The 12500-nt window shown below is 47.2% G+C and overlaps 1 protein-coding gene across 2 annotated transcripts in view; it reads left to right on the top strand.

Moving 5' to 3' along the window:
• cep89 (centrosomal protein 89) overlaps positions 1-10051 on the top strand; it is a 69815-nt gene extending 59764 nt beyond the window's left edge. For both annotated transcript variants that reach the window (XM_030098306.1, XM_030098297.1), the window contains one exon: positions 8706-10051. In XM_030098306.1, the coding sequence (XP_029954166.1) occupies positions 8706-8916 (211 nt within the window). In that variant the 3' untranslated portion in view covers positions 8917-10051. The remainder of the gene's footprint in view (positions 1-8705) is intronic.
• Positions 10052-12500: the final 2449 nt, after the last annotated feature.

Below are 12500 nucleotides of genomic sequence, written 5' to 3'. Positions count from 1 at the left end.
TGCCAAACTTGGACTGGGCGTTGGTGGAGCGGGGGGGAACGTTGCCGGGGCGGAAAATTCCCCGCTCCTCACCGCTCTGAATATTTTGCGCAGCTGAAAACTTTCGGAGCGGTGGGAGGGCCCCTCCGGTAACACCAGCGGTGGCCGAGCGTACACGGCGTTGCTTTAACGGAGGCCAACTTCTGTTAAACGGTGGTGAACGGTTACGAGCGGTGATGGATTTTTTTCACCGCTCCAGGGACGCTCCAGCAAAGTCCGGGCGGTGTGACCGGGGCTTTAGATGTTAGAATTTTCTCCACTTCTTCAGGCGCCTGTTGAGACAATATTATGAGACTAAATTCCTTCCGGCCCTCTCACACACATATTTTCTTTTTCACACACACACAGACTTGATCCTCTCACATGCAAACATTCTCCTAAATAATTGTGTATGTACATTTATATGTTACATTTATTATAACATTTTTCATATTAATTTTGTTTGAAACAATCGTTCATTGTTGGGCCCTGTGCTGACTGCTGAAGCTCTGTCAGTTTTGTTAAGGTCTGCCCCTTGCTCCCAGTAAACATCCGCCTTGTCCTGTTTCAGCCCAACGGGTGTATACCTTTTTATTCTTTAACTCCGCTGCGAGCGGTTACACGTTTTTATTCCGGCATCAGCGGCCTCACACAGTAACAAATCCCCGTAGCAACACATCACAAGCAGTAGTTCCTCGTGTTCATCCTTTCTCCTTTAAGAGTTTCTTCCTTTAGGACTGTGAACACAATATTTAACTTGTCTCTTAGGTTAGGGTTCGGCAAACCATAACCCAAACCTTGATCCTATTAATAGCATTTTGAACAGCCAATGTTTCTTCATAACAACAATGTAAATCCTCTATCAGTTACAAGTGAAGATTATCATAACGATTTCCAGTGTATCGAAATACAATTACCTTACTGCTAGTACCATCTCCTACTTAAAGGTGCATGAAGGAGTTTTTCAACTTTAAAAATACTTATTTTCCACCATAAATATGTTACACATTTTTAATGATGTGTACAATGTGCCCTGACATATTCATTACCAGTACCTCTAACAGCGCTAAACTGTCACTTGAAAGTTGCAGTGCCGGTCCGGCACCAGCATTTTTTTGGGGAGAATTTGAAAGGAATGACGTAATGCACGCTCCGGCTGGCCTGATTTAGTTAGGTTTCGTTTTGTCCGCCATTACTCCGCCAGATGCTTAGTGAGCAACAACTGAGCAGGATCTTCCAGAAAGTCAGAACAGACTGGCTTCTAGCACTGCCACAGCTCCACACAGACTCCACCAGGGAGAAGAAACTTACATCTTACTTGAGCGCTACTAAAAGAGCGAGGAAGGAGCTCCCCTCTTCTGTGCACTGGAGCCACAGGGACGAGTTTTTCACTAAGCTGCATTACGCCCAAGGCCTGCAGGGGGCACTGTTTCACATAAAACATGCAAACTCCTTAATGCACCTTTAAACTTTATTTAAGAATCTTTAACCTTCAAAGAAAATATTAAAGCATATACATACGGAACCAGCAAAACTTCTCAACATAAAAACAGCAACATATTAAACCTGCAGAAGAAACATTAGAACAGCAAGAATATGACTATCATCTCTTGCAGACATTTGTTCATTTTCCGTTTTTTCGTTGTGTTTTCTTCCCTCTGTTTTTTTTCTCTTCACTCTGCCCTCCCCAACATCCATCTGGTTAGCACATCCAAACACACTGTGGAGCGGCCAGCTCTGGTCACGACAGGCCTGTCTCGACCACTGCAGTTCGGGTGTGCGGCTGAGGAGTTTGCCGTTCTCCTGAGGACGCCACCAGACTGCTTTTCAATGTCAGAAGACCTCTCTTCAGCAGACTTGAGTACTCTGCCTAATCTCCAGACAGAATGCGGTGCAATTGGTTGTATTGTCACGTCGTCACCGGCAGCAAGCTTGTCTCGGTCTCTAGACGGTCTATAGTAGAATGCACCCTGACGATGCTGATGGCTCTGCAGCTCCTGCTGGGCTTTCACAACCTTTGGTTGTAGGAGGGTTGTTTTTGCTGGCAGCAGTGTTTGAGTATGACGACACTGGGCCGGTGTTCAGACCCTGTGATGGTGTGTTTCAGTGATCCAACAGAGCAAGATAAGGACCCTGTCCAGCAGCTCTGGCTTTGTGCAAAAGTTTTTTTGCTGTCTTGACTGCTGATTCTGTTTCGCCATTGCTCTGTGGGTAACCTGGAGACGAGGTCTGTGCTGAAAACACCATTGTTTGCTGGACTTGTGAACCTCCTGGGATACATATTGCTGGCCGTTGTCTGATATCACTGTCAGGAATACCTTATGTGAAAAATAGTCTACAGTGATGAGATAGTCTTTGTTATCAAACACGAACGTAGATCTGTGCCCACGTTTTCCCAGGATCTGCTTGGCACATGGTGTGATATGAGTGTTTCTCTTTGTTGTTTTACATCAGCTGACCTGCAGATGTCGCACTTTGCTTTGTCGCTCTTGTTGTGTTCATTCATTCCCTGCCAGTAGACACATTCTCTGGCTCTCCGGATTCATCCTTGCGCACCGAGATGAGATGAATGCAGTCGCTGAGTGATGTCTTTCCGCAGTGCTTCTGGAATGATGGCAGGTTCACCTCTGAAGGCAATTCCGTCCTCATGACTGAACTCTTCTTGCAGTGCAAAGTGGCCTCTGATTTCTCTTGGCGTCTCTGCTTTGTTTGTTGGCCACCCGTTGTGCATTGTTGTGATGAACAGACCGTATCTCATGTAGTCTGTCTGCTGGGATAGACACGTGCTGACCAACATTAACTGTCTCCATTTGAGCATCATCCGAACTGTGTGATGGATCTTCAGGGAGGTAGGCTCTGCTCAGGGTGTCTGCTAGCAACATGCCTCTTCCTGGCACATACACCTCTTCCAGGTCATACGTCTGTCACAAGCATGACAGCGTAGAGAATCTCCTGCCTAACCTCCTAACCCCAACCCTAACCCTAACCCTATGTCTACTTCTTTCACCATGTCTGTGATACAGCTCAGGATTTCCTCAGAGTCATCACTCTCCTCTTCGGTTGTTTTTCTGATCACATGCTTTATTCTTTCTGAGGTCCATCTTTGCTCAGCATTTTTTTGCGAAGTGCTTCTCTCTACCACATGTCCTGCGCTTCAGTCCAAAATCTGGCCATTTTTGTTTACTCTTCTCATGCATTTTCCCACAAAACTTGCAGTCCACCAAGTTGTTAATTTGTCCTTGTGCTCCCCATACAGTGTGCACCTCTTCTACCATAGGCTCTGAAATGACTTTCATATTTTCTCGTGAGAGCTCTGCTTTTCTGCACAGTTGAATACATGAGTCCAGTGTGTTTTTTTTTACAAGCGAGTCTCTCAAAGTTCCAGAGTTGCGTGTTCTTGTTAACACTCTCAGCTCCGTGACTTAGCTGTCTATATTTTCATTTACCCCCTGGCATCATGCGAAGAAACCATACCTTTCAGCAGTCTCATTTAAGCTGGGGTTGCAGTGATCATCAAACTTCCCTAGAATGTCCTCAATTTTCCACGCACTTCTAACTGTATCACCCATCAGTGTGTCCAGTAGCTCTCTGCCGCTCTCGCCGACAAGCTGGCTAAACAGCTTTACCTTCTGCTTGTTATCCGCATCAGCCATCACCAGATCCACATAGAGCTCCAACTCCTCCCTCCAAACCTTCCACGCTTTGGGAAGATTTCCAGAGTCCAGGCATAACGTTCATGGTGGCTTTAATCCTTGCATGTTGCGCGTCAGCCTCACATCAGCCGCTAATGCTAACATCCGCCAACACTCCCAGGAAAACGTCCTGCGTCGATGCTCTGACCCAGACCAAATCCTCAGACCCAGACCGAATCCTCAGACCCAGACCGAATCCTCTGTCGCTGCCACCATGTTCGAGTCTGCCCCTTGCTCCCAGTAAAACATCCACCTTGTACTATTTCAGCCCAACGGGTGTATAACCTCTTATTCTTTACCTCCACTGTGAGAGGTTACATGTTTGATCTGGCATCAACGGCCTCACACAATAACAAGTCCCCGTAGCAACACATAACAAGCAACAGTTCCTGTTGTTACAAGTTTTCCTCATGTCTGGGACGAGGACCTGCTTGTCCTCCCGTAACTTCCCCTCATCTGAAGAAGGTCGTCACATTCTTAAATAATCTCAGCACACTGCGTTCACAGCTCATTTGATTTGATTTGCCACAAACAGACTGGATGACTGACAAGGTTCTCCCTCCACCAACCAGGTACTGATGAAAGCCTCCGTTATTTTTAAACTGTATTTTTGTGCGTTTCAAAGTCTCAACTATTTAGTTAAATAAAATGTTGTTGTGTTACCTGAATATTACTGAGGAGTATAGAACACATCTCTGAAACTAATTTGCTTGATTTATTTTTTCATTCAAAAATTAATCACTATAATAACATCTATGGTGTTATGGGTCAGTTCCGACCCATACATATTATCTTCAAGAAAATGCATTAAAAAAAAAAAAAAATTAGCAATACAACTTCAATATAAACACACTGAAACACAGAACAGGTCAAAACAGAAAATATTGATTTGCAAGTTCAAAGAAACAAAAAATCAAACCAATAGAAACCAACTACTAGTTCCAAAACTATTAGGAAGGGAAATCAGCAGCATGTGGATCTCGGGGCGCCTTTGCTCAATGTGTGGCTTGACAAGTCAGTTTCCTACCTAAGAGCCTACCAATTTTGGCTTGAATCCTTCAGCAAACTAAAACGGGTCGGTGGCGACCCTAACACAAGAGGAAGGTTAAATGATTCTCTTCAGGGTAATTTTTCTTTATTTTATTGAAATCGAGAGGTGTACTGATTTTGCAAAAATGGCCCAGAGACCCACATTAAAACTGTTAAACCCTACATTTTCATGGATAAGGAAGCCTAACAAGGTAACAAAGAGATGAAAAACATAACTGGATGATAGGTTGTTGTTTCAGTCTATTTTGAAGCTGATTTAAGACACGGGTCGAAACCGACCCGTTAACACCGGGGATGGTAACAGAAAGCTAACACAGGAGGAGGGTTAAACAATCAACAATGTGACTTGTTGAAGTGGGGAGAGAGAGAGTCTGCTGGAGTGAAACGGTGGAAGAACAGACTCTGATCTGAATTCATTGTTTCCTCTGTAGCCCGTGGCCGCTGCAGGGAAATGACCCGTACAGATTGCTGACATTATTTTATGTTAAAGGCGTAAATGCTTGGGGGCTTATGAATATTTGATGCTGAAGCCCAGTTCAAATAAAGACATTGAGCCGTGCCTGGTTATGGCTGGTCAGACGGAGAGGATGGCCTCGTCGAGGGCTCCTCGCCGGAGCTGCAGGTCTTCTTGCTTCTGGACTCTCAGCAGCTGCATCCAGCTTTTACCACCTATCTGAGCTTTCTGATCCGACGGCTCCAGCGAACGTCTCTTTGAAGAGTGGAGGCAGGCTGATGGTGCAGCTGCTGCTTACAGAGTAGCTGTGAAGGGAGCGCCGTGCTCGACGCTGGTGCAAGGCTCCAGCTTTGCTTTTTGCCACAGTCATTTCACACAGAAAACAGTCCTTCTCATGGATGGAGTGTGCGCTGGTGATGAGCTTCACTGCCAGTGTTGTCATATAAGGTGATATATTATCAATAGCTGACTCTGAATTGGGAAACATTGCACTAAATCTGAGTTACTTCCGTCAAAAAGACCACAGAAACAGGGTTCAGTGTCGGTTGTAGTCCTGGTCTCCTCTGAGCAGAGCTCCTGCCTCCACCGCTGTGTCTCAGCGTGTCTCGTGTCCAACTGCAGACGGACTTTGTTTCAGCGGTGTCTTTCTTCTTGTCTGATTTGTGGAGTGCAGACTGACAGTTGTCCTGTGGACAGAATATGGATCTCTGCAGCTCCCCCGGAGTTCCCATGATCCTCTGGGCTGCCTCCCTCTTCAGCTCTTCGGTGCCAGGCTCTTTCCATGGTGGTGTGATGGACTGTCGTTCATGTGACATGTTGTTTACCGGTGTTGATCTCGGTCTACCAGTGAAGTGACTTCTGAAGGCTCTCGGTGGACCCAGATTAATGACTCGCCCGTCACAGCTGATCATAAGGTCAGGGGCAGATCTGCTCCTTCCAGCAGGGGTCAACAACGACAACTCCGATAACTTCCTTTTTGGCGAGACCGGTAATAATCCCCACTGGTAACCTACATGGCTCCTCCTCCTCCTGCAGCTGTCCAAGATGGCGACTGACGTCACTGGGTCTGCACACCCCCTCCGTGCATGCCCTCCTCCTCCTTAAATAGTATTTCCTGCGTGGATCACCATATCCCACCATTACTCAGTCATCGTCAGTATCAACGGCCATGATATCCTGCCTCTGTGCCCAAGTTTCATCCAATAAATGACAGTAAAGGGTTTTTCGTTCACCTCGTCTGAGTGACACTGTCAGGACCTGCATGGTCTTCACAGTTTTCACTGATTTAAATTCTGTTGAATTGAATGTTTGAAGCCAATTTACAGCTTGTCCAAAAAAATAGACCCCTGCTACGTTCAGTAAGCGATGTCTGACGGGTGTGCTGTTCCGGCTGGGAGAACTTTAGGCCTGATTGACTCAGATCTGACCTGAAGTCTGCAGAACTGCATCCGACGTAAGGAGATCCCGCTTGCAGCCCATCCACACATCGCTCACAAATGTGGTCAAAACTCATAAACCAGAACGTCTTCAGGCGCAGTGAAATCACTTTGATCGTGTTACCGGAATCTTTTGTGGCGCTGGTGAACACAGCTGGTCTTCCAGATTCATGAGTGTTGAATCCATTCTTATTCTGTCTGTCACACCAGTGTGTGTGTGTGTGTGTGTGTGTGTGTGTGTGTGTGTGTGTGTGTGTGTGTGTGTGTGTGTGTGTGTGCATGCGCTCGTTCCACCACCACCTTTCTGACACTGAAGGAAATAATGATCATCTTCTAATTCAGTCAGCAGTAATAATTGGTGCGATCGCGCTGCAGGCCCTGACACCGCCGCCACGAGGAATCCACACATGAATAAATGATGCTCGGAGGGCCTCGGTGGAGAATCACAAACAAGCTCTGCAAGAGTCGGGCAGCAGCTGTGGTTTCCGTGTCAGGAACCGGCTTCGTCTCTCAGCTGAGCAGCGCCGGTGAAGCCGGTGCTCCACGGCACACCCCCTCAATCACAAAGCCACCATGCTCTTCCTCCTTCCAGCCGCAGCAGCTCCCACTTCCTGTATCCTCAGTACTTACTCGTGAGGACTGAATGCTTTGATGGGAATGTTTTGATGCCTGTGACCCCAGCGTTCAGACCGGCAGCCTGACTTTCAGCAGAACGTCCTGCAGTCTGCTGCTGTGGGACTTCCTCCTCCTCCTGCTGTAGGAGGAACCGTGAGGAGGCGATGTGTGCAGCTGTGAAGACAGGAGAAGGGCTGGTAGTCTGAGGGAGAGCTGTGGGCTCGACGTCACATCCCAGCAGTCTGGAGGTGGAGCAGCAGAAACCAACACACTCAGAGAGAAGGAGAGACAACCAGTCAGCAGATGACTGAGTGTGATGTGACTGCCACTGCTCATACTGCTGACTAATACTGCTGGGACCTTCGGCCACATGGTGGACCAATCGTTTTCATGTTCTCCATGTGTGTGTGTGTGTGTGTGTGTGTGTGTGTGCGTGTGCGTGTGCGTGTGTGTGCGTGCGTGCGTGTGCGTGCGTGCGTGTGTGTGCGTGCGTGCGTGCGTGCGTGTGTGTGCTGTCAGACCAGACCGCTGGTCAGGGGCTTTCTGAACCTCTTGACTCGGTTCATCTCAGGCAGTCCGTCTCGGAGCTGACTCATGAAAAAGGCCGCTTGACCTTGTCTTGTCTTATGGATTGAATGTATAAATAAGTGACCTCTGCCACACACCTTTTCTGACAAGCTATCAGTTCTAGTTTGCTTCTCACTGCCTGCACTTCTGAGCACACACTCCCTGCCTGTTCGCTGTGTCCATGTTTTAACTCTTTAACTCCCCTGCAGTTTTCTGCTGCCTGGGGAAACTGTTATTCTCGGAATGACTCTGGTGACTGTGATGTGGATGTCTATGAAATCATTCCATGCCCTCTGACCTTAGACTGCATAGCATTGATGACTGTAAACAGAGTAAAGCCTCAGTCTGAGCCTCGGCTGAATGAATCCACTCCTGAGCTCAGACTCATGTCGATGGGAAGGGAGAAAGAAGAAGAAGAAGGACGATCTACAAGTGTTCTGGGGCCTCCTCTGTGCCTCAGAGTCTCCTCAGAGTCTTACAGTCTTTCTGTCATATTGTCACTCCTCTGCTTTGTTATTGCTCTGTTTTAACCATTTTATCTTGTACTGTATATTTTGTACTGTAAAGCACTTTGGCTGGACCGAGACCTCTTTAAATGGCGATGACATTAACAGTGACAGATGGTCGGGGATCCTACATTGAACCTAGATGTTATTTATTTAATCTTTTGTCGCTATGCTTATATATATATATGTGTGTGTGTGTGTGTGTGTGTGTGTGTGTGTGTATATATATATATATATATATATATATATATATATATATATATATATATATGTATACATATATATATATATATATATATATATATGTATACATACATGTATATTTATATGTATATATATAGACTCTCCTGCTGGTCCGTCTCTGCAGGGAGGTGGAGGAGGAGCTGGAGCTGGTGTGGCAGGCAGCCGTCAGGCAGAACCAGCACATGGAGGACACTCTGGTGGACGTCCAGCTGAGCTCGGAGCTCCGCGGCCGGACTCAGTGCGGCAGTGACTGCCCGGACCGGAAGGTCCCGGCTCTAGACCAGACCTCACCTCCCCAGGCTCAGCAGAAACATGGACTGGATTATTACTGCTGAAGGACTGAGGGATCCACCCGTCAGTCTGGAGGACTGAGGGATCCACTCTTCAGTCTGCTCCTCATGACTCAGTCCTCTGAGGAACTGAAACCAAAGCTCCCGTCTGCTGTGAAGCTGCTCTCAGAGCCCAGCTTCCTCCTGTGTGAAGCAGCTGGTTTTCCTGTTTCAGATGCCCTGTAATGTTTTTATATCGATCATCTCAGGGTTATGAAACCAGGTCAAACAGGAGAGTGGAGGGGTTTACATTTCAACTGAAGATCCAATCTGACCAGCAGAGGTTCGACAATGCTTCCACCTAGTGGAAACACTGAGTGGAAGCCACTGTCTCCTCCTAAAGGAGGAGCCATGAAACCATTGCCCCCCCCCCCGTCCTCCTCCTCCTCCTCCTCCTCCTCGGTATCAGTGTCCTGAAAGTGGCTGAAACATGTGAAACATGGACATCTGCAGGTTTTCATCAAGGAGAGTGGAGCAGGCAGCAGTGGATCCTCACAGATCACTGAGCTGAGCCCTGATCGCTCCTTTATCCCCTCCATCACCTCCGTCACCTCCGTCACCTCACCACACACACACACACTCCTCAATGTGTCTAATCTCCTGTCAGAGTAAAGACATGCTTGTCCTGTTGCTGTTGGGGATACTCTTCCATTTCCACTGCAGTCATCATGAAGTGAAGGAACAGTTATATTAACTGAACATCCAGCCGTTGTGACGTTTGCACCAAGCTTCTAAGATGTTCTGCTAAAAAGCAAACCTAGCAACCTGTTCTGGAGATACCAACACTCCCACATCAGTGTCCAGTTATTATCCAGTTGGAATGAAGCCCAGAGGATCATGGAATGAAATCTCTGTTACATGGAAGATCAGGAGAAAGAGCCTCGCAGGAGACTGTGGGTCCAGCGCTGAACATTACAGCTGGATATATTGAAATAAACTCTAATAATCTGTACTACGTTGTTTTTCCAGAGCAAGTAAAAAAAAGAAAGAACCTGGAGGAGACGGCAGCGGGAGAGTTGCAGGCTCCAACGTTACAAACATCTGAGCTGTTCACTGTTCAGCAGTTCACTGCACTGATTCATTTCATCTTGTTCCACTTCACTTTTTGCCCTTTTCGGCAGGGGGGGGGCGTGAAACTGTTTCTGAAGCAGACCTGTTGAGCTGAATATCCACTGAATCTGCATGTGGATCGGATGTTTCCCGGTGGTGATTAAAACGCTTTCACTGATTTGTGTGTGTTGCTGTTTCTGGGTTTTCTGGGATCTGGGTTTTGTTTCTTTTGTTGGACATAAATCCAAAATTATTTATTTTTGAGGTGCTTTAGAAACTTTGATTTCTGCTACGTTAAAAAAAAACTCCTTGAACACACACATCTGAACAGCGATGTGGGATGTGAGCAGCTCTGTGTTCAGCTGTAAGGGCACTGCAGCACAGAGCAGAGCAGACAGAGATCGAACCTCCAACCCTGAGGTTGCAGGATGACCCACTACCCACTGGACCAAAGAGGAATGAGAGAAACGCAGTTTTGCTCACTGTGGAAGGAGTGTCTGCAGCGTCACGAGAGCCGGTGTGACCTGATGGGGTGTGATCTGAGCCCCACCGTCTCCGGCTGAAGGTCGTCACGTCTCACCTCATAAAGCGCCGGGTCGCTGCTGTCTCCTCACTTTTCCGCTTGTTATTGGTAAAACGTGTGTGTGTGTGTGTGTGTGTGTGTGTGTGGCGCCGCTCGGGCACGTGGTTACATGTAAACGGCATTGAGTAATCAGTTACACAATAAGGGCTTTTACGGCCTCTTGCCTCTTCTCACAGTGACTGTGCAGCGGAGCAGCTGGTCACTCATTAACCCTCCAGATGTGTGTGAGGACGAATCCACAAGCCATGTCTCTCATGTCAACAGGATGAAACACGTCTTTCACCAGTCAACAAAATCAGAGAAACAAGATTCAGATACACAGGTGAACGTTGGTTCCATTGATCTGACTTTATAACCCTGATCTCACATTACAGTACAGGGGGTTTCAGAAGTTTTTATTCAGTATTTATGAGTATCTCAGCTCAGAACAGCAGCTTTGTTCATGGTTGTTTCCACTCTCCGACTGAGGGACTTCCTGTCCTGTGAACTCAGTGACCTCAAAAGTCAACATTTCAGACTTATTGTCAGCTTTAAACTGCTTCTGAATCATGAAAAAAAAGAAACCCAGACTAAGCTGTTTGTAAAGACGAGTCAAACCACTTACATAACAGATTAAAATGATTTGAAGGGCTTAAATTAACTGGGCAATGTAATCAATAAGACCAAATATTGATTATAACTTCAAGAAACTGAAGAAGACAAAAAAAAAGAAAAAGAAAAAAAAAAAGCTGATTCAGCTCATTTTCTTTTGTTCTCATGAATTCCGCCACCTGCTGTATCACGGATAATGGAGGGTAAATCACCACTGGACGCTCTGCTCCACTGCCCATCATAGCCGCTCATCTTTAAACCAGCCATGGACCGTTTCCACCGCACCGCTCCTCTCCCGGGCCAGTTTTAACAGGAAACTCCTGTTAAAGCTCGGGTAGGCGATGTTGTCCAAAAGCACTTTTTGTCATACTGAGTGAAACGCTCCCTGCCCCCTGGGAGAAGTCAATACATTATGTGGACGGAAAAAGGTGCGGGAAAAATCTGTCCACTGTCGCGGCCACAGGACAGTAAAAACTCCGACCAATCGTAAGGCGCGGACCGCTCTTCAGGAACCAATCAGATGCCGTGCTCCGCTGTCTGAAGCCCCGTGTGCTCCGCTCTGTCTGTGTGTGTGTGTGTGTGTGTGTGTGTGTGTGTGTGTGTGTGTGTGTGAGCGCACGGTGCTCACAAGACGCCTCTCAGTAATCACCTCGTGCAACAAAGTATCACAGTACTGTGTGCAAAGCGCTGGTCACTTTACGTTTATGTGCTGAGAAACATGAACCCCGGACATCTCCTTGAATTTAAAAAACCCGCCCGGACGCCCCGGACAGGGAGTAAAAAGTGGACATGTCCGGGTAAAAGAGGACGTATGGTCACCCTAGGCTTGGAGCGGGGTCCCACTGAAAACATCAGTTGAGATGCGCGGTGGCGTTGGTGGGGGTGTGGCGTTGGGCCAAGCACTGATCGGAGTAGGAGGAGCTTAGGGGGGAGGGCTTGAGGTGTGCCACTTTCAAATCTTGCAGGCTCTTCAACATCGTCTACCCGAGCTTTAAAATGTGAAACAAAAAGGGCTATGGTGCTAACGTTAGCATACAGCCGAGCTGTGGGTTTTCACAGGACATCATTTTATTGGTCTGGCCCATTTTACATCGAATGGGGTAGTTCAACTGTCGGATGGTACTAGAGGTGTAGTTTGACTGTAGAGGTGTAGTTTGCCTGGAGGGGTGTAGTTTGCCTGGAGGGGTGTAGTTTGCCTGGAGGGGTGTAGTTTGCCTGGAGGGGTGTAGTTTACCTGGAGGGGTGTAGTTTGCCTGGAGGGGTGTAGTTTGCCTGGAGGGGTGTAGTTTGCCTGGAGGGGTGTAGTTTGCCTGTAGTTTAGAATGTTGAAGAGCTCCAGAACCTTTGGTTTGAGAAACTGATGTTC

The sequence above is a fragment of the Salarias fasciatus genome, chromosome 1, assembly GCF_902148845.1.
Source record: "Salarias fasciatus chromosome 1, fSalaFa1.1, whole genome shotgun sequence".
NCBI classification, from domain to species: Eukaryota; Metazoa; Chordata; class Actinopteri; order Blenniiformes; family Blenniidae; genus Salarias; species Salarias fasciatus.
Note: the sequence above shows the minus strand (reverse complement) of the source record. Positions and strands in the feature narration are given on the sequence as shown.